Genomic DNA, 22,795 nt, shown 5'->3' with positions numbered 1-22,795 from the left:
CCGCACGCCCCAAGCTTCGGGATTAGCACAGCGCACCTGGGGGGAAAATAATTTTTTTCCCCTTTATTTCCCCCCAAAGAAACTAGGTGCGTCCTATGGGACGAAAAATACGGTATTTGTTGTTTACTGTTGTAGCAATTGTTTTCTCAAAATTTATCTTCTGTACCATGAAAATAAATAAAATCATTATTTAAAAAAATATGATTCTATATAACAATATACTTGGCTTGCTCACCGTTCATGGGTCAGCTTAGCCAAATACCATCTTCACCTACGTGGTGCCCTTTTGACACTTTGGACTATGACTGCTGCCAGCTTCAACCTAGCACATGTGTGCTGGCTGGAATTGATAGATATACAGTGGTGCCCCACAAGATGAATGCCTCGCAAGACGGAAAACTCGCTAGATGAAAGAGTTTTCTGTTTTGGAGGTGCTTCGCAAAACGAATTTCCTATGGGCTTGCTTCGCAAGACGACAATGTCTTGCGAGTTCCTGCTGGTTTTTTCCCCTCCCCCCTTTTTCTAAGCTGCTTATCAGCTGATCCGATCAGCAGATAAGCCGCTAAAAGCCACTAATAGCGCTAATCCATTAATCCTTCAATGGGCTTGCTTCGCAAGACGAAAAAACCGCTAGACGAAGAGAATCACAGAACAGATTCTTTTCGTCTTGCGAGGCACCACTGTAGTCCAAAACATATGGGGGACACCAGATTGGTTAAGGCTGGGCAGTTCCTTCACATGAAGGAAAAGAGTGCCTTTAAAGAAAAGTGGAAAACATGTAGGCCCCAATTCAAGTAACATAGCATGCTGGCTAAGCCCAGTACAAGGGCTTCTGCTAGCATAATGGTGCTTTCTCTACACTCCTTGCCTGTATTTGCTCTGGAGGGTTGCCGAGACCCCCTCAACAGTGCACAGGGAGAAAGCAGGGGATCATTCTGTCTGGCAGAACTGCTAGCATGGACAGAATGATCAGATGAGTGTGGCACTGAATTGCTCTCATACTGTTTTTGTATGTTACACACAGGGGTTGCCGCAGATACAGTCAACTGTGAGGGAGGAGGGAGGAATAAATGCTACTGGATGACAGGGAGAAGGCAGAATTGCTCAACACCTACTTTGCCTCTGTCTTCACCCAAAAGGAAAGCAATGCCCAACCTGATGATAACTGAATAAACGATGCAAGGAGGGAGCTGAAGCCCAAGATAGGAAACAGGTCATAAAGGAACATCTAGCTACGCTAAATGAATTCAAAAATCCAGGGCCTGGTCAGCTGCACCCAAGGGTACTAATGGAGCTCATGGATGTAATCTCAGAGCCTCTGCCTATAATATTTGAGAATTCTTGGAGAATAGGTGAGGTCCTTGTAGACTGGAGGTGGAGAGATGTTGTCCCTCTCTTCAAAATGGGGAAAAAGAAGAAGACCCAGGTATCTACTAACCAGGAAAGGGTCTAGAACAAATAATTAAATGGTCAGCTATGAGTACTAATACCCAGCATGGGTTTCTCAAAAACAAGTTATGCCAAACACATCTCATTTCTTTTTTCAATAAGTTACAAGTTTGGTAGATCAGGTGAATGCTGTGTACATAGTGTATCTTGATTTCAGTAATGCTTTTGACAACGTCTCCCACGGTACTCTTGCAGAGAAGCTGATAAAATGTGGGCTAGATGAGATAACTCTTAGGTTGATTTGTAACTGGCTGGCTGTCTGAACCAAAGAGTGCTGTCCTGGGCCCGTTGCTGTAATAGTACCAGTCTATTCTGCTTTGGTCAGACCCCATTGGGAGTACTGGGTCCAGTTCTGGGTGCCACAATTTAAGAAGGATAGTGACAAGCTGGAATGTGTGCAGAGGAGGGCATCCAAGATGAACAAGGGTCTGGAAACCAAGCTGTATGAGGAATGGTTGAGGGATTTAGGTATGTTTAGCCAGGAAAAGAGGAGACTGAGAGCAGCCATGATAGCCATCTTCAAATATCTCAAGGGCTTTTGGGTGGTAAGAGCTGTTTGACAGTGGAATAGAATGGTCTCTCTTGGCAAGTGGTGGACTCTCCTTCATTGGAGGTTTTTAAGCAGAAGTTGGATAGCCAATGGCTTTAAGCTACAAGAAAGGAGATTCTGACAAAAGATCAGGAAGAACTTTTTAAAGTTGGATGGCCATCTGTCCTGGATGCTTTATTCCTGCATTGCAGGAGATTGGATTAGATGATACTCAGGGTCCCTTCCAACTCTACAATTCTAAGATTCTACAACATCTGCTAAGGTGTCACTTGCAGTTTTTAGCAAATACTAGACTGCAGACAGGCTTTGAACTTCAGCTTCAGTTTAACTGCTGTAAAACACCCAAAGTCCAAGGTGCTGCATAAACAATGCTACAAATTTTCACTCAGCATTGCATCCACAATTAGCCCTTGCTTTCCTCCTACTTCCTTTGGAGCTAGAGAGGTGGCCAAAGATCTTCCCTGTAGTCGCAGTGGGATTCCTGTCTCTTCCCCAGCTCCAATGTCGGGAGAAAGGCTGGTGGAGGCTTTTTTTGTCACTGTATTGCTAAAGTGCTTAGAAAAAGGATGGGCAGAAGCTAGATTTGAATCTACAGTAGATCTCTGGGTAGTTTATCAAATTTCTGTCCCACCCTTTGCATCAGTCTCCAGTTGGTAGATCTCAAAACTCTAGCAAAAAACAAAAGTTGACCTCATAAGTCAACCCTAATCTAGAAAGCCTCAATCACACAGAGCCAAACAAGCAACCTCCCAACACACACTTTCAGCACCAAACTTAACATAAAAAGAGTCCTGCTAGATCAGGCCAAAGGCCTATATAATCCAGCATCCTGTATTCACAATGGCCAACCAGATGCCAAGCAGGACCTGAGTGCCACTCTCCCCTCCTGCAGTTTTCAGCTGCTGGTAAGTAGTTTATTTTATAAAAAATTGAGGGGACTGGAGGAAGGTTGGGTTATTAAAACATCTGTTAAAATGAACAAATATGCGTAACATCCATGAGTCTATCTTCACAGGCCAAGGACAAATAACATATGATGCTGTTTTATTCCTGGAAAGTTAAGCATGGGGAAGCTGTCTGGGTGACAGACATTCAAGGAAACATGTAGAAGCTACTCTAAGCTACTCGGAGTAAAGAGCAGTTCCTAAAGAATGAACCAAGTGAAAGGGAAAAGTAATGTTCAAAACCCAGCTTAGAGAGACATAAAGAACAAAACAATGTCAATTCACGGCCTGTGCCATTCCCATGGATTTTATTACATTTCCTCTGATCCTCCCCAATATAGCATCCACAGCGCACACCCTCCACACCTTCTGATGTCTTAACAACCCCCCTGTGAGGTATGTTAAGGTAAGAGAAAGACTGGCCTGTGCGTTTCATGGTGGAGACAAGATCAAGCCTTTCATCTCTTTTATTTAGCACTGCAAGGGCCCATCCAGGCCTCAGTATGTTACTCACGTGGCATTGGGGGTGCTATTCCTGCCTCCATCCATCAGCTGGTCATGTGTCAACATCACGGAGTAGTTCTCCACCAGCAGGTTGTCAGGGTCATCTGATTGGTCAGGCAATTTCCCCAAGGGATAATTTCCCCACTTCACCCAATCTGTGAGAGAAGACACAGATAATTCAGCACGATCAAATGCCTTTCACCTGGGGTTGGTCTGTTCATACGGACTATGAACAAAATGTGGTACAATATTATTGCAACCACAGAGCCTAGGACTTGCCAATCAGAAGGTCAGTGGTTTGAATCCCCGTGACGGGGTGAGCTCCCGTTGCTTGGTCCCTGCTCCTGCCAACCTAGCAGTCTGAAAGCACGTCAAAGTGCAAGTAGATAAATAGGTACTGCTCCGGCGGGAAGGTAAACGGCGTTTCCGTGCGCTGCTCTGCTTTGCCAGAAGTGGCTTAGTCATGCTGGCCGCATGACTCGGAAGCTGTATGCTGGCTCCCTCGGCCAATAAAGCGAGATGAGCGCCGCAACCCCAGAGTCGGTCACGACTGGACCTATTGGTCAGGGGTCCCTTTACCTTTACACAGGGGTTTGGTTTCAAGGGTTCTGAATATACACGAAAAGCATGTATATCCAAACCCCTGGAACGGCTAAGGACTGCAGTACCTCAAGGACTGCCTCTTCCCATATGATCATCTTCTCAGGCCCTTCTTTGTGTGCCTCCTCTTCGAGGTCCAGAGGGTGGCAACACAAGAACGGGCCTTCTCTGCAGCGCCTCCCCATCTATGGAATGCTCTCTTTAGGGAAGTTCATTATACACCTTTGGGTATACACCAGGCAAAAACGTTCCTTTTTAACCAGGCCTTTGGTTGATCTTATTGACATCCAACACCCTTTTAGAATGTCGCTTGGAGGGTGTGTGTGTAATTGCTTTTGGTTTGATTTTATATGTTGTGGTCTTGTTGTGAATCGCCCTGAGACCTCTGGGTATAGGGCAGTGTATAAGTTGAATGAATGAATAAACCACCCAGCAGCTAGTGGGTGAGGGGGGGGGAGAGGGTGGGCCTTGCCCAGCAAGCTTAAAAGCTCTTTATGTGTGGGGTAACCCAAGTGGAGCTTTTAAACTCTCTGCCCTGCTTGGATTTAACTTGCATAATTTCAACCAGCTTGCCTTCAACTGAAACCCAGCAAATTAAATATGTGTAAGATGTGATCATGCTGTATTCCCGGTTTTTCCTCTCCCCAGAGATCAATGTGGGTTAGAATTGAGTTAAAATGTAAGTATGCTTTACAATGGATGGGAAACCTCTTTCAGTCCGAAGGCCACAATCCCTCACAGGCATCCTTCTGGTGTCACATGCCAGTGATAGGTGGGTCTGGAGGCAAAATTGTGTGAAGCCACTTTTTGCATGCTGGAATGTCTCCTACTCCATGAACTCAGAGGTTGCACACCCATTCCTCCCTATCCTCCATCCAGGCAAGCAATGAACATTGCAGCCAGGCAAAAGCAGGGCTGGTGTGGCCTGGGGAAGGTGCACGGCCTGCAGATAGTCTTTCAAATAAGGCTGGGGGTCATATTTGCTCTTTGGGCTTGAAGTTCCTGATCTCTGTTTCAGAACATCAATAATCGTCAACCCTTCCAAACAAGCACTGAGAGACCAACTTCTTAACATATACGGCCTATGCATGGAGATAACAATAACAATAATAATATAATTATACCCCACCCATCTGGCTGCATTGCAACCCACCTTATGGCAGGCTGCAACTGTGCACTGGGTCAGCTTCAGAGTGAGACTTGCATCACTCTAGCCTTGATCTAGCTTGTTTCATAGCCTGGAGCTCCCCAGAAGACAAAGAGACCAATTGGGCTCCACAATGTTGGAGAGGATGCTCAGGAACAATCGTGCCAACTATTCATTTCATCTTGGATTCCATAGGCAATCCTGTCTATGACAGGATTGTCAGCTTTCTTAGCTGGAAATCCCCCAGATCATTCAAGAAACACACACAGTTGCATTAGTTTCTAAAGATGGGTTACCCCATCTTTAGGTGGGAACTACCAGTGTCAGTCCAAAACTTACCCAATGATGGTCTGATCATGACAAGGGAGTTCACTGAACACTCACACAAATCCTTGGGTCCTTCCCTCATATCATTTCGAGCAAAGGATATATTTCCCTCATATCATTTTGATAAATGATATTTCCCTCATTTCAAGCAAAGACCATATTGAGGGTCCAATGTGTTGGACCAATGGTCTAGAAATTTGACAATCTGTTTCTTCAGCAGAGCAGGGCAGCAAATGCAGAGCAGTGTGATTCTACTTGACCCCCCCCACACACTTTGTCAGTTGAATACAAGCTTATATGTTGACTTGCCCACAAACATCTAACTGATGCAGTGAATGAGGTGCAGATCAATTCTGAGCTGTAAACACACTTCAGACTGAGCCATGATTATTTCTGGATAAACCAGCTCAAAATATCCTCACCATTCCGCCCCCCAAAAGAAAACAAGTGTGTGGGTGAGAGACACACAGAGAGGGGGGGGAGGGCGAGAGAATGAATGAATGAATTTGAGTAGTTTCTAAATGAGAGGAGCATTGAAAGCAGATTTTTTATATCTCTTTGGGGCATGTCTAACACAACATTTCTGGAAACTTATTGGGCAACACACTGGGTAACTGCCTGGGAAACTCAATGTGTACTACTTGAGCAATAAGGAAATTAAAAAGATTATTAGAGAGAGCTGGAATTAATACTAAATCTAGTAACAGGTGCTAGAATGAGGCTGACTCAGCCTAGGGGGAAAAACAAGCAACATTCATAGCTCAGAATGATTCTCACAAGCCCGGGCATTTTGCACTGAAGACTAGACTGACGCAGAGAATACTTTCTTTTTTTAACATTAGAACTCAGCATCATCCAAAGAAATTGAATGGGCCACTCAACACACAAATTAACTTATAGGACTGCACCTGGGATCCTGCAGGCAAAGCAGATATTCTACCACTGATAACTTACAAGAGAGGGTCCTCTTTCTCTCCCTCCACCAACTCATCCCCCCATGTGATTTTATCACCTCAGAACATACTTAGGAAGCTGCCTTGTGCCAAATCAGACCATTAGTTCACTGTCTAAGGCAACAGCTCTCTATGGTTTCAGATGGGTATTTTCCAGGCCTACCTAGAGATGCCTGGGAATGAACATGGTACTTTTTGCATGCCAAGAATGTGTTCTATCCTTCATAGCTCCTGCAAAGTTCTATTTCCTCTGATGTAGCAAAGGCCCCTGCTAGGCAAAGAATGAAACTGTGGGCTCAAGTGTCTCTGAATCACAGGTGCTTAGTTCCATCCTTTTCTATCTCCACTCAACTGTTTGGCTGTAAGTCGCTTTGGGCTGCCCAGGGTAAGAGGAAGTGACTCACAAATCCAATAATAATATTAACAGCCCACCACTGCCACTACCACCATTCCACATACTTGCAACTACTAATCATGATGTGTACAGATACTCAAGACAATGCCAGATGTAAGGCTGGAGACACTCCAGACTGCTTCTTGTTTCTCCCTTTCCCCAGCAAACCAAAAGGCAATTTTTACCTGGGCTGACCTGCCAGACCGACCCAAGCAGAACCATCCTTTTCTCATCAAGATATCCAGGGTAGAGATGTGCTGCCTGAGCTTCTCCCTCTTCCTCCTCCATCTCTTCTTCTTCTTCAATATCTCCCAGCGGCCACTCGTGCTTTGTAGTTCTTTTGGCAAGCCCTCTGGCCATATTGCTCTGCTTCACTTGCCACTGTAAGCTCTCCACAGTATAAATAGGCTGCTTGCGGAGTTCTGGGATCGAGCCTGGGCTGGGAACGGTGTCCTCTTGGGTGTAAATAGAGGTGAGGTAGAGAAGCAATTCCTTGGAATCTGGAGGCAAAGGCTGATCCAATTTTTCCAGAATCCTGAGCCCGGAAAGAGAGACATGTGGAGAGAGTGTGATGCAAGGGCAGAACAACTGCTTTCAAACGAGTTGGCCAAAGCAAGTTAGTGTTTAAGAAGCCAGCTGGGCATAATAGGTGCCAATAAATTCCATACCTGCGAGTTTTATTTCCCTATCTCGGTGTGGAGCACACCAAACCACCACACTCCTTGCAAGTGCACCACACTCTCATGTGAACCCAAGCACAGAACTAAGCAAGATCAACTTGAGAAAGTGCAAGGGGCAGAGAAAGGGAGGCTTGGAAGGCTTCATTTGATACCCAAGCCTGAGGATCCCCATCTCTGCCCTAGGGTTTTTAAGTGCCAAGGTATTTAGAGTGCTTCTAGTAAAAAGTCCCATCTCTTACCTGTGTCCACAGGGCAATGAGGAGCCAGTTCAGAGGCTGAAGTATTGGCTGCAAATCATGTTGGTTTCCTGAACTGACTCCTCTGCACTAACACCCTGAAGCCCAGGTCTCCACCACCGTGCATATTCCAGTGAATGGCTTACATACTTACATGTGCATGAGATGAAGACTCGCCCAGCAAGTAGCTTCTAGGCAACAATCAAGGAGTTTTTGCCACTGCAGTGAAACATTTTGAAGAAATGGCTCCGGGGTGCTTTCGCTATTTGTGTGGGAATGCATTGACTTTTTCTCTTCACGCAGAACCATGAAAGAAAAAGAAAAGAGACACTTAGCTGGCAAAGAAAGAGTGTGTAATCAAATGAGTTGGATTTGAAAAAGGAAGGCCTGGGTCAAAATTCCATATCTGCCATAATGTGGCTTTGGGAAAGTGTCACTTTGTCTCAGCCCCAGTTGTCTTATCTGTAAAATGGAGCCAAGAGTAGCTGATTTAACAGTATGTGTTTTAAAACAGAAAAACAAGTAAATGGAGAGCCAGTTTCGAGAAAACCTCAAGGAGCAGGTTTGTCAAATTTTACTAACAGAACAAGGCATTGGTGGGAGCCAGACTGATCAGAACAACAGCAGTTCAATTGTCATCTAACAGATGGCTTTAAATGGTGATTAGACAAATTCATAGGGGCCAGTTCTATCAAAGGCTATTTGTCAAGTGGAACTTCCATAATCAGAAACAGCCACTTTGAATACCAGTTGTTGTGAGGGACAGCCATTGCTTTCATGCTCTGCTCATAGACTCCTTCAGAAGTTAGTCCCTGCTAAAATAAGAATGTTAGACTGGATGAATCTTTGGTTCAGTGCAGGACTACCCTTGTGTTCCAATTCTTGAGGCTTAAGCAAAAGGTATCATTAAAAGGAAGAAAATGAGGGTGTAGAAAAGAGCCCTACAAGGAGAGCAACTCCTTTCCAGATTTATAGTAAATGTGACATTGCTAGGTTTTCCTATTCACTAGTTCCTACAAAACTGCAAATGTAGTTGGCAAGGAACATTAATTCACACTAATGTGTGAATTAACACATTAATGTGTTTCCTCAACCTTCAAGGCTGCGTACACAGAAAGTCATGGTCACCTGTATTCTACTTATTCTATTTGTCTTTTTTGTATGTGGTATAAAAACACATAAAATAAATAGCAAAAAATATTTTTTCATATTGGTTTGCATGTTTTAGATCAGCCTTCCTCAACCTGGTACCCTTCAGAAGTTCTGGCCTCCCACTCTCATGGCTGACAGAAACGGTCATCAAAACTTCTGGTGGGTACCAGGCTGGGGACAGTTACCTTAAATGTTTATTATTATTTGTTTTATTACATTTATATCCCACCTTTACTCCATGGAGCTCAAGGTGGCATACTTAAGTTCTCCTCCCCCCTCCCCCTTTTTATCCTGTGTGGTAGGTTAAGCTGAGAGCGAGTGACTGGCCCAAGTGAACTTCACTGCTGAGTGCGGACTAGAACTCTGGTCTCCCAGGTCCTAGGCCAACTCTGTAGCCACTACACCACCCTGGCTCTCAAAAAAATGTTGCTGTTGATGATGAGGATTAAACAGCGCTTTCTGTGGCTTTTTATTCCTGCAAAGGGTACAATACTCACTTGATGGTGCGCTGGTCTCTAAAATTTTTGTGAGCCACCTGATGAGATAGTCTGACCGGAGTTCGGTAATCGAGAAGAATTTCTTCAGCTCACGGAACAGCATCTCGGCCAGAGTCTGTGTGAAGTCTCTAGAGTGCAGGCCCCTCAGGAGGGGGTACCAGAAGCAACCAAAGGACTGAGGGATTCTAAAATCCCAATCCACGGTTTCTACACCACCACCAAGGGGAGAGAGGAAAAAAGTTATTCAAACAACAACAACCAGGTAATATATTGAACACCACCACATTCCCTTAATTTTCCTCAAGTTTTAAAGTTATATTTCTGCATGATTATTGTTACTACTGTTATCAGCAGGAGGGTGTAGAACCACAATCATAAGGCTGTATCCAGTGCTAGCTGTACCCAAAGCAGAGTCACTGAAATTAACAGACATGATTAACTCAATTTCATTAATTTGAAAAGGCAAGGTGCAGGGCAGTTTACTACTTTCTCATTCTGTCTTTGCCCCCTCCCCACATTCCACATAATTTCTGACTATGATGGCAACTGAAAGCTATTAATTTATATTACAGTGGTGCCCCGTAAGACGAACGCCTCGCAAAACGAAAAACTCGCAAGACGAAAGAGTTTTCCGTTTTTGAGTCATTCCGCAAGACGAATTTCCCTATGGACTTGCTTCGCAAGAAGAAAGCCCATAGGGAAATCTCCGGGGACCTCTTTTAAAATACTGGCGGTCGGGAGCAAAGACTTTCGCCCAGCGCCGGCCTTCAAAAGAGGTCCTGGACCTCTTCTGAAGGCCGGGGGGGGGCAAAAGTCTTTGCTCCCCCCCCCGCCTGCCTTCCCGGGACAGCAGAGACTTCTCTGCTGTCCCGGGCGATCTTAAAATGCTGGCGGGCGGGAGCGAAGCGTTTGCTGCCGACCCCCAGCATTTTAAAATCCCCCCGGGACAGCGGAGGCTTCGCTGCCGCCCGCCAGCATTTTAAAATCACCCCGGGACAGCGGGGGCTTTTAAAATGCTGGCGGTCGGCAGCAAAGCCCTCCTGTCCCCGGAGCTTGCGGGGCGGGAGGTGGGGAGAAGGGCTTTTCTTCCCACCGCCAGCCTTCAGAACAGCCTTTTGAAGGCTGGCGGTGGAAAGAAAAGCCCTTGTCCCCCCCCCCCAGCCTTCAGAAGAGGTCGGGGGACAGACTGTCCCCGGACCTGGTCGGAAGGCGGTTTCCATAGGAACGCATTGATTGATTTTCAATGCATTCCTATGGGAAACCGTGCTTCGCAAGACGAAAAACTCGCAAGAAGAAAAAACTTGCGGAACGAATTAATTTCGTCTTGCGAGGCACCACTGTACTTAAAATGGTAATACGGTTTGCTAGGATGTAGCACAGATTTGTTTTATTTATTTTGAGTGGTCAACTGCTGAAACCATGTGCACACATCTGTGCCAAAAGAAAAGAGAAATCTAGAGCACTAACCTAGATGTTCAATATTCAAGATGTTCAGCTCTTCCGTGGTTGGGATGAGAAAGCCATCATCAAGCAACACTTCGATCATAGCCTCCCTAGAGTCATTACAAATCTCAGTGAGTTTCCTTCCTTCCGCTCTACCACTACATATGAGCACCAGACACCATTGGTATAACCCAACTTTCTTCAATTGTGCTTATTTAATGCCAAACCATTAGAAAGAACAAGGCTTGAGTAGATTGCACACTTCCTCCTTCCCTTCTGATCTTGGTGTAGCTATTAACCTTAGTTCATTGGTACATTCCAATGGCCAAAAGACTGTTTGCACCTGCCTACAAACTAGGATCCAATCACAAACCAGAATTTCTTCTCATCTTCATATGCTAGGGAAATGGAATGTTTTCCTTATGCCATTCCTGTGGGAGATTAGCAGCCAAACCTAACAAATGCATATTCTTCCCACATAGCATGAGAAGGGGCTAAGTCAACGGAGCTGTATTGCTGATAGGCAGATACTCAGACCATAGAAATACAAGTGGTAGAAATGGCTCTATGTGATGTCATTTCCCTTCCTCTCTTGGAGAGGAAGCAACATATAGTACCTCCTGTTCCTCTCTCTCTCATCCTTTGACCAGCCATGAGGGCAGTCGGGCCCTCCGCTTGCTCCAGCATCAGGCATGTGCTATACTGCCTAAGGGATATTTTTTTAATGCTGCCATTGCTGTGAACCAATGCATGATTACAAAGCAAGTAAATCTTATTTTAAATATACTTTATAAGTTGTTGCCTGATGGTTTGTTGAGTGGGATAAGAAGTGAGAAGGTAGCTTATTTCATTAGGTGGACTTGCTCAAAATGAGCCTTTACAGCCTAATTCCTATGCTTTTAGCATAGGATTTTTTGCTGCCAAGGGTGGAATGTTAAAACTGTTCAACCCACACATGTGGCCCGGAGGGATATATTGCAATTAATCTATTTTCTTCTACCTATTAAAACTCATCCCACAATTTCATAGTTTGGTATTACATCTGAAGAACGTTTTTGCTTTTCTGTTCTGGTTTGGAGTGAAGCTGCCAGTTGTGGAAACCAAAATTGAGGAAAGGAAACACACATCCTACACTTACTTCCAATTCTCCAATCTATTGCTGAGAGGATCAGAACCAGCCCACTGATAAATCCACAATAATACAGTTTGAGTCTCTATATAGAAGTTCAATAAAGTTGTGGGGGTTTCAAAAAAGGGGGGGAGGAGGAATCTGTTTCTAAAACAGGAATATACTACAGCTAATAAAAGAGGATGGGGAGACAAATCTCATTTCTGGAAGTGTCATATAATAGTGTTAGTTTCTAAAAGGAAACTTCTAGTTGGAAAGGGAAGATGTCATTGTAGTCAGTGCATCAGTTCCAGTTGCTGTAAATAGACACAGCCTCTCCCCCAGGCTGTAAAAATAGCAGCTTGTACTATAATTCAAAAGGCATGTTTCTGCAAAAACTGGGAAATGAACAACAGATCAAAATGAACAAGGGGTAAGTAGGCCTCTGGTCAATTGCTCAGGGACTGCTATGATGCTGCTATGCTGGAGCAAATTATAAAACAGCATTAATTCCATGTTCTCTGTTCCCTCCCACCTACCACCCACCCCCTTACTATTACCTTTCTGGCACCAAAACCTGGAAGCAGGTCGGAAAGGTGAATGCAAAAGATCTCAGGTTTTAGTCTCTAGCAGCAGCTCTCCAGATTTTCCCAGCACTGTCTGGGGATGCTAGAGGTTGAACCCGGGACCTTCTGAATGTAAAGCATGTGCTCTACCACTTGAACCACAGTCCTTCTCAAAAGGCATCAGTGAAGCTGGCTCTCACTTCTTCTATCAGAAGCATCCCTGAACAGTACCAGCCCTGCCTCCACTGCCGCTGCCTGCTGCTTTTCTCCACTTGACCGTCAAACCTGTTGGCGGATAAGCAGCTCTGAAGTGGAAGACTTACAAAAGAGAAGCAGCAGGCAGGGGGGGAAGGTTAAGTGCATGGACGTAAACACAAACACTGCTTTTTGCAACTGTCTCTCATATATTCCATTTTTATCCTACCTCGAGCTCATGCTCAAGGACTTTCCATCCACAGGGCCTGCTCTGGGGATGTGGTGGTACCTCATCAAAATGCCCTCAGGTGGGTCCCCTCCATTGCTGGGCCCCTGCGGCAATGGTAACAACACCATTTAAAGTCTCTACAAATGTTGTGGTGCAATGCTTTGTCAGGGGCATTGCAATGCACTGGCAGAAGCTGGTGCTTATTCAGAACTTCATCTATGAAATAATAAGGGAGACTGCTAGAGCTGACATCCACAGCAGCCCAGGATGGCGTGTAGTGATCCCAGCCAATGACCAGCCCCACGTCCTGGGGTGTACAAACCCCTTATTTAACAAACAGGCATTTCTGCCCTGATCTGGCATCAATGGAAGGCTTAGACTACTTCTTTAAAAGGGAGGGAGAGAAAGAGGGAGAGGTGCACTTGATCATATTCCCGCACCCTTCATAAACATACTTTTCTTTACCCTGGTAATTTTAAGAAAGCAAAAGCCACCCCCTCTTCACAAAGCCTGTTCAGAGCCTGGAGAAGTCCTGCAACAGAGAGAAAGTGCTCAACTCCTGGCCTCTAAAAAGCTGCAGGCTATTTAAAACAGATGGTTTCAAGCTTAAATAAAAAAATTCCTTCCTGTAGCACCTTAAAGACCAACTAAGTTAGTTCTTGGTATAAGCTTTCGTGTGCATGCACACTTCTTCAGATACACTGGAACTAACTTAGTTGGTCTTTAAGGTGCTACAGGAAGGAATTTTTTTATTTTGACTATGGCAGACCAACACGGCTACCCATCTGTAACTGGTTTCAAGCTTGTGGAAGGTAATGGGCCCAGCTCTTATCATGTCTCTGAAACCAAGGAAATTCTTCCCAATGAAATGGGGAACCAAAACCTGAGTTTCTTGCTCAGTCACAAACCTCAACCCTCTATGGAACTAGCTCAGGTGACCCATGGAGAAACCCCCTTCCTGGTTTCCATGCCCATCCATGTCCAGAACAGGTGCACCTTCTCTCCATATGTGTGTATATATATATACCTCCCAGTAGCCCAGTTTCTGCTAGAACACCAATGTGACTAAGAATCTTGAACATTAAACTATCAGCATCTTGAACAATATGAACTCAGTGATTATGCTACTAGTAGCCTTGTACCCGATATTGCTAAGAAATTCTAGGAAAGTGGGGGTGGCGTGAGTTTTGCAAGGTTCTGCCCACCATCTTGATTCAAACAGCATCTACTCATATCTAAATATATCTAAATATATCTAAATATAGTTGAAAACCTGCTCATAGATCTCAGGGATGATCATGCAAAATTGGGTTATGATATCTTAAGAAAGCATTTGCCAACCAGGTGTTCTCCAGATGTTTTGGACTACAACTCCTTTCAGCCCCTGGAAAGCAGCCAGGCTGGCAAAGGCTGTCTTAAGAGGTGTTCAAATGTACAGCGAACAGACAGACGACATTCCAAAATATATAGGAAATATATAGTAAAGGGTGGCTATCAATATGTGATGTCGATCTTACTACGCTGTATTTTATTTTATAGGAGAATCACTTCCATTTGGAGGGCTGCATCCAGAAGTGGCTCTCTGTGGGCCACTCACCTACCAATTACCTGATGTAATAAGACATCTGGTTATCAAAACTTCCAAGCCACAGCTGCAAAGGAAATTTCTACGAGTATGGGAAAGGTGGTCAGAGTTTGCCCAAAACTGATTAGTATGCTTGGGGCAAGTTATCAGGCCCAATGGCCAGATGTTCTCCAACACCACTTAAAAGTTCTTGTGATATTACAGTATTCTATTCATTATATAAATTTATATGCTGCTTCTCGTATTTAAGCACCAAAGCAGCATACAACATACAAACACAATAGACCATCAGTTGGTGTTGGATAACAACTAGCTCTTTTTTCTTTTCTTTTTTAACACTGAGTACAAATGAATGCTGCAGACTAGAGATGCGCCCACTGCTCCCCACTCTTGACCCCCATGCATTTAAAAGGAGCACCTGAATGAAGCCTACACATAAACTTCTACATGTGTAATCTGGTACCTGGGAAGTGGGAGGGTCCCAGATTGAGCACTCTGTTGCTTAGTGCATTACCATAAGACATTGTGCACTGGTGATTGCTTATTACATGATTTCTGATACTGAGAAGGAAATGGTAAAAGAAAGTTCCAATTTGTTATTTTTTCCGCTACCGTACTCACAAATAGCAAAAATGTCTCCAGACGTTGCAAGTAGTTAGGATTACAATAAGATGATGCTGCCTCTGTAAAAGACATTGGCTTGAAACATTTCCAGACCTTTGACTAAATAAACAATCTATGGCCTTTTAGACAGTTGAGGGTGGGGGCAGTTGTTTTGTTTGTTATATTGCTTGCTTTTACACTGTAAACTGTCCTGCAGATGAAGGACAGCATATAAATTTGATAAACAAATAATAAACATCCTGAGGGAAAGGCATTGGCTCCCCATGGTGCAGATAATACTTTAATGCATGGAGGTCAAGGAACACGTCACAGTCAAACCTTCCATCGCTCTCCCCCCCACTTCCCCTCTTTCGTTACCAAATGTACGCATGAAAAAGGGTGAAAACCTAAATGACCTGAAGGGAAAGATAACTCTGACGTGGGCCTCTTTCCCCAAAGGTCACCTGAGGAACAATCATCATGTCTCATCAAGAGGACGCAGATGTTCTAAGCGAGGGGATTGCACCAATAAGTTGTTGCTTTCTAAATGCTATCCACTTCTTCAAAGTACTTCCCCACACCCTGGATGTTGGAAATTTTCCAGTTGCTATGCAGCTGACGCTACATGGCACTTCAATCAGGTGGCAATTTCTACTTAATAAAAGTATAATTATATAAACTGGGGGAGAAGAGGAAGCAAAAACAAAACCACTCATATTCACATCCCTGAAGAGCTTGAGATCTGGTTTAAATTTCTCACCCAGAAGAACATCTACAACAGCCTTGGCTAACCTGGTGCCCTCGTCTTTTCAGATCATCATCATTTATTATTTATACCCCGTCCATCTGGCTGAGTTTTCCCAGCCACTCTGGGCGGCTCCCAATCACATGTTAAAAACAATACAGTGGTACCTTGGGTTAATTACTTAATTCATTCTGGAGGTCTGTACTTAACCTGAAACTTAACCTGAAACTTAACCTGAAGCACCACTTTAGCTAATGGGGCCTCCTGCTGCTGCCGCGCCACCGGAGCACAATTTCTGTTCTTATCCTGAAGCAAAGTTCTTAATCTGAAGCACTATTTCTGGGTTAGCGGAGTCTGTAACCTGAAGCGTATGTAACCTGAAGTGTATGTAACCTGAGGTACCACTGTACAGCATTAAATATTAAAATATTAAAAACTTCCCTTCAGATGTCTTTTAAAGATAGGATAGCTGCTTATTTCCTTCACATCTGAAGGGAGGGTGTTCCACAGGGCGGGCGCCACTACTGAGAAGGCCCTCTGTCTGGTTCCCTGCAACCTCACTTCTTGTAATGAGGGAACTGCCAGAAGGCCCTCAGCACTGGATCTCAGTGTCCTGGCTGAACGATGGGGGTGGACACGCTCCTTCAGGTATACAGGGCCAAGGCCGTTTAGGGCTTTAAAGGTCAACACCAACACTTTGAATTGTGCTCGGAAACTTACTGGGAGCCAATGCAGATCTCTCAGGACCGGTGTTATGTGGTCCCAGCGGCCACTCCCAGTCACCAGTCTAGCTGCCGCATTCTGGATTAATTGCAGTTTCCGGGTCACCTTCAAAGGTAGCCCTACGTAGAGCGCATTGCAGTAGTCCAAGTGGGAGATAACTAGAGCATGCACCACTCTGGTGAGACAGTCTGCGGTCAGGTAGGGTCTTAGCCTGCGTATCAGGTGTAGATGGTAGACAGCTGCCCTGGACACAGAATTAACCTGCGCCTCCATGGACAGCTATGAGTCCCAGGCTGCACACCTGGTCCTTCAGGGGCACAGTTACCCCATTCAGGACCAGGGAATCCCCCACACCCGCCCTCCCCCTGTCCCCCCAAAACAGTACTTCTGTCTTGTCAGGATTCAACCTCAATCTGTTAGCTGCCATCCATCCTCCAACCGCCTCCAGGCACTCACACAGGACCTTCACTGCCTTCACTGATTCTGATCTAAAAGAGAGGTAGAGCTGGGTGTCATCTGCATACTGATGAACACCCAGCCCAAATCCCCTGATGATCTCTCCCAGCGGCTTCATATAGCTATTAAAAAGCATGAGGGAGAGGACGGAACCCTGAGGCACCCCACAAGTGAGAGGCCAGGGGTCTGAACACTCATCCCCCAACACCACTTTCTGGACACGGCCCAGGAGAAAGGAGTGGAACCACTGTATAACAGTGTCCCCAGCCCCTCTAGATGGTCCATAAGGATGTTATGATTGATGGTGTCAAAGGCCCCTGGGAGATCCAGCAGAACTAGGAAGCAGCTCTCACCTTTGTCCCTAGCCCGCCGAAGATCATCGACCAGTGCGACCAAGGCAGTTTCAGTTCCATGGTGAGGCCTGAATCCCGATTGGAAGGGATCCAAATGGTCCACATCCTCCAGGCATGCTTGGAGTTGTTCAGCAACCACTCACAATTCCCATCAGCCCTAGCCAGCACCTACAACCTAACTATTATCTTCAAGCTAAGATGATTTGCTTGAAGATAACTATACGCTTCAAGCTAAGATGATTTGCACTAGCATTCATAAGAGACTAATTGAAAAGAAGACTATGCCATAAGAACCATAACCCTCAAAAGCAGAAAAAACAGACATTACTGAGCCTAGTCTTCTTTGACTTCTATACACCTCCAAATTTGTTGGCCACTTGGTTCATATCAGAATAGCCAGTATTGAGGTATATGTGTATCAGTGTTTATATATATGGATATAGATACTTTATGACTGCACAACAATTATTTTTAATAATCCTATTCATTAACTTTGCAACATCCTTCAATACTTCATTCCAATACTACCTCTGGTGTTGTTGTTTTTCTGGGGAGATACTATTGAGGCAGCACTGCCAGCATTTTGTTAGCATTTTCTTGAAAGAAAAAAAATTCAGAGCCCTCATACAGAAAAGCATTTTCACAGGTCATCATTGTCATAATTTATTATTTATATGCTGTCCATCTGACTGGGTTGCCCATATGGACATCCCTGCTTGTAGAGAGAGAACCAAGTAAGAAAAAGCAGCCTTTGAAACTGGCTCCATATACACGTGTCCATATACACCAAAGGCCTGGTCTACACATGCTCCAGAAATGAGGTGATAGAATGCACTGCATCACTTTAGATTGAAGGTGATGCATGCCATTTTCAAATGACCAACCTATATAAAATATAATATAAAAATTATGCAAATAAGAATCTAGCATGAAATGAGTGTGCTAGATTTTTACATGCAGAGATTCATTCGTTTTACATGGAACTGAGTCTAACCTGGGATTCCCCTGTAACCTACATTCTGAAGCAGGACAGTCCAACTTTCAACTTATGTCTTTCCACGTCATACTCCTGCATTTGTAAACTGGGCAACACGTCCCTTTTGTGGCATTTCGATGGGTCAACCCTACAATCAACCCTCCAGACAGGGTAAATTCTAAACTTCATTCACTTGGGCCACCTGGGTGCTGGAGATTGTTGGCAGACTCACAAGTTTGTGTCAGAGTTTTGCGAGGACATCTATCAAACCACAGTATCATTCTCAAACGTTCAAGGTTTCAAGCAAAATAATTTACGCCCTATTTCAAGATTCCTGACATACTGAACACAAAGTAATAGTTACTCCCATGTTTTAGATTTGCTAGCCTTGGAAGGATTTTTATCAGCAGTTAAAGATATTTTTTCAAAGCAGAGGATATTGGGCTGCTTGAAGGTTCTCCAAGGCCCTCAACGGAGTGACCCTCTGGGTGGGCTCCAGCTTGGAATCAGGGTTCAATCAACTGAGAACACATGGGCAGTGGGGAGGGAGGAAATGTGCCATTGGCAGCACTGTTTATCTGTATTCCTCTGTTGCTCCGGTGGGAGAGGAGCTGGCAGCAACCTATGGCTTGGGTCACTGCCAGGAATCTTCTGGAGCCATTGACCAAAGCCCCACACCTCCTCCCCATCTCTCTGGCACTAACAGAATGCAACACAGTCTCATTAGCACTGTCTTTCCCCATCCTCACACATGGAAGAGGCGAGCCTTGCGATGCAACACCACTCCCATCACACATTTCACCTCCCTAGACATTACCATGGGACAGAAGGAGACAAAGTGACTGTTTTCGGAAGGAAACTGTAATATCTAGTCCCAGCCATATTCAACAGACTACCTGTTATTGGGTTGCAGTAAGAAATTGCCAACTACTGACACTCTTGGCATCACAATAAACTATACTCTGCAGGAATCTCTAGACTGAAGTCAAAGCTCAGAAAAAATCATAAAACAAACAAATGCAATTAGTCCCAGCAGTCTGATGCATGGGATGAGGACACAGCTCAGCAGCAGAGCACCTGTTTTCCATGTACGTAGAAGATATCAGGCTCAATCCTTCTCATTAGCAGTTAGTAGATGTGAAAGATCTTCTACCGAAGACCCTCGGAGTCTGCAGACTCTCAAGAGTCTCGATCCAAGGCTGCTTCCTAGGTTCATATACTTATTGGGAGGAACAGGCTCTGTTTGAGCTGCTGTCCTAATAAAATCAGGCCTCTAGAAACAGACAAGGAGAGCACCTTTTTTGGCCTACAAATGCTCAGATTCAATCCTCAGCAACTGCAGACAATCAGGTAGTAAATGACGGAAAACCTCCACTTAACACTTTGAAGAGGCTCTTCCTGCCATAGTTGACCATACTGGGCTAGAAAAATAAGAATTTATTCTTATATAAATTTGTGGAAGAAAAAGCTACCGGTGGTTACTAGCAGTGATTATACTGAAATAAGGCAGCTTCCTGCACTCCTCGGACAGTTTTTGTAGTCAGCACAGTTCTCTCTGTTATTGTTTACGGTTCAGACTAATTAATGCTTTAAAATAACTGGCCCAAATTCGACAGGCTGTAATTTTTGCTAGTCAAATGCTAAACCAATACCTACTCTCTCTGCCCATAGCATGCAGTGCCCTGGACTGTGACAGCTGATCTGGGAAAAAGAGCTGGTGGTGTGAATTGCCTTGTATTTGGGCAGGAGATAGACCCAGATGAACACCACAAATCACATGATATAGCAATTTAAAATGCTACTGCAGCCTCTTAAAAAGAAGACATCACCTTGTTGACAAAGATCCATATAGTTAAAGCTATGGTTTTCCCAGTAGTGATGTATGGAAGTGAGAGCTGGACCACAAAGAAGGCTGATCGCCGAAGAATGGATGCTTTTGAGTTATGGTGCTGGAGGAGACTCTTGAGAGTCCCATGGACTGCAAGAAGATCAAACCTACCCATTCTGAAGGAAATCAACCGTGAGTGCTCACTGGAAGGACAGATCGTGAAGCTGAGGCTCCAATACTTTGGCCACCTCATGAGAAGAGAAGACTCCCTGGAAAAGACCCTGATGCTGGGAAAGATGGAGGGCACAAGGAGAAGGGGACAACAGAGGACGAGATAGTTGGACAGTGTTCTCAAAGGTACCAACATGAGTCTGACCAAACTGCGGGAGGCAGTGGAAGACAGGAGTGCCTGGTGTGCTTTGGTCCATGGGGTCACAAAGAGTTGGACGCGACTAAACAACAACTGCAGCCTTGTGGCTACTGATCTCTTTCCCCCCACTACTTCGCTCTGAGCTGGACAAGTTTTTGCCTGTGAAGAAAGCAGCCTCAACAGAAACACATTTCCCTTCACTTTTTGTGTGAAATGTGTTACAAGCATGCACTGTGGTGTGTTCTCTCATCCAGGACTCCTAAGCAAGCTAGAGGTGGGGTGGTTGTCCTGTGTTGCAGAGCTGCCTCCTACACTTCCTGTTGCCCATCACTAGAAAATAGGAGGCCCTGCTGAAATGCTAATTGCCAAAACCAAATTCCGCTTTATCAAGAAACAGCAGGACATGCTTAAAAGAAGGTCTCAGAAATGTAAATAACAGAGAAGAACACTGAAGCATATCTTCTGCGCTGTCAGGGAATAATGCAAACAGAACAGTTGCTAAGAGAACTACACAATCTGCAGAGATAAGAGGGCACAAGTTCGTTGTCTGCAGATATTTAGGAGGTTGACACAACCTTCTCTCCTTCACAGCATGGTGGTCCTGACAATACTCTTCCCCCCTACACATGGGAGTAAGACTGCACCTTTCACTCCCTCTCTTGTGTTCACAAATGGGAATATGTGAATAGCGAGTGCATGTGTAAAATCAAATGTGCATGAACCTGAACACTACAATCAATAGCCCAGATAAAATCTAGACAGTGAGCCGGCAGCCTGAGCCTATGTATATTTTACCCACAAAACATTCTATCCATGGATATCTGGGGATAGGACAGGTGCACCAAGAGTGCCGGGAGGGAATGCACACATTTAGTTCCTAAACATACATGAGAGAGAATGTCAAGTGAAGAGTACTGTATTGTTTTGTTCAAACTGGGCCAGAATCTCTTAATGGGCCTAAATACAATGGAAAAAGTAGTCAATTGGCACCCACAAAAGGCCACTAAGCAGAAGGACTCGGAGTGTGATAAGATGGTAAAATCATGGTAAATCTTATTTCCTACAAACGTTTAAAGCTAGAACCACTGTGCCTAAGCCCAAGCGGTGCACGTTAGACATCCCAAAGTCTCTCATTTCATTCCATTTATTTGGGAAAAGGAGACAAGGCCAGCACATGCTCCAATCATAGCCTTGAAGCAGGAAGTCATCAGGTCTCCTTATGAAACCGTCAGCCCTCAGCTGTTCAGTGCTTAGAGCAAAGCTCTCTGGGAAGTCTCAGCTACAGCTAACTGAGTTCTGTTTCTGGGTTAGTGGAGTCTGTAACCTGAAGCGTCTGTAACCTGAAGCGTATGTAACCTGAGGTACCACTGTATTTATATTTTATTAAAAGTTTTCTTTGAAAAAATAATATGAAAAAAAGGAAATGTGAATAGTCATACCTCGGGTTAAATATGCTTTCAGGTTACACTATGCAGTGACCCGGAAGCTCCTGCAGCCAATTGGAAGCTGCATCGGATGTTCAGCTTCCAAAGAATGTTCACAAACCAGAACACTCACTTCCAGGTTTGCAGCATTTGGGAGCCAAAACAGACAAGTACCAAGGCGTTCAACAACCAAGGTACGACTGTACAATTAATCCAATAAATTTAAAATTATTAACAAGACATTATACTCTATGAATGGCTTCCAAATATCATTGTATTTAACCATACACAATCTGTGTCTAAAAGCAATCCATTCATATGTTGCTAGAGTTATCATATCTTCTATCCATTGATTGAAGGGAGCCATGGTATTATGTTTCCAATGAATTAATATCAATTTTTTAGCAGAAGAAAGGGCATGGAGAGTCCATTTACGTTGACCTTTTGTCAGCTCCCTTAATATTCCTGGTCTCTTGTCAAAGCATCTGCTCTTGACATTCAGTTCCTACTGGACAGCTCTCTCACAGCTCTAGGCCTCATACTCAGTACTTTCTCCTGGGAAAGGCTATAGCTCAGTGGTACAGCATCTACTTTGCATACAGAGGTACAATGCCTGGTATCTCACGGCAGCGCTGGAAATGGAACCTGCTGGAAATCCTGGAGAGCTGCTACCAGTTGGTTAAGAAAATATTGAGCTAGAAAGACCAATGGTATGCTTCTGTATAAGGCAGCTTCCTGTGTCTGCTATTTGTGTCCCC

The 22,795-nt window shown here is 44.5% G+C and overlaps 1 protein-coding gene across 2 annotated transcripts in view; it reads right to left on the bottom strand.

Annotated features, from left to right (window-relative positions):
* LAS1L (LAS1 like ribosome biogenesis factor) overlaps window positions 1–22,795 on the bottom strand; it is a 44,843-nt gene that overhangs the window by 8,501 nt on the left and 13,547 nt on the right. For both annotated transcript variants that reach the window (XM_082208255.1, XM_082208256.1), the window contains exons 9-13: window positions 10,901–10,986; window positions 9,434–9,640; window positions 7,939–8,077; window positions 7,054–7,403; window positions 3,458–3,602 (exon numbers count right to left, since the gene is read on the bottom strand). In XM_082208255.1, coding sequence (XP_082064381.1) covers window positions 3,458–3,602; window positions 7,054–7,403; window positions 7,939–8,077; window positions 9,434–9,640; window positions 10,901–10,986 — 927 coding nt within the window. The remainder of the gene's footprint in view (window positions 1–3,457; window positions 3,603–7,053; window positions 7,404–7,938; window positions 8,078–9,433; window positions 9,641–10,900; window positions 10,987–22,795) is intronic.

Source organism: Podarcis vaucheri (genome assembly GCF_965113315.1).
Source record: "Podarcis vaucheri genome assembly, chromosome: Z".
Taxonomy (NCBI): Eukaryota; Metazoa; Chordata; class Lepidosauria; order Squamata; family Lacertidae; genus Podarcis; species Podarcis vaucheri.
This window is presented reverse-complemented; position numbering and strand designations above follow the sequence as displayed.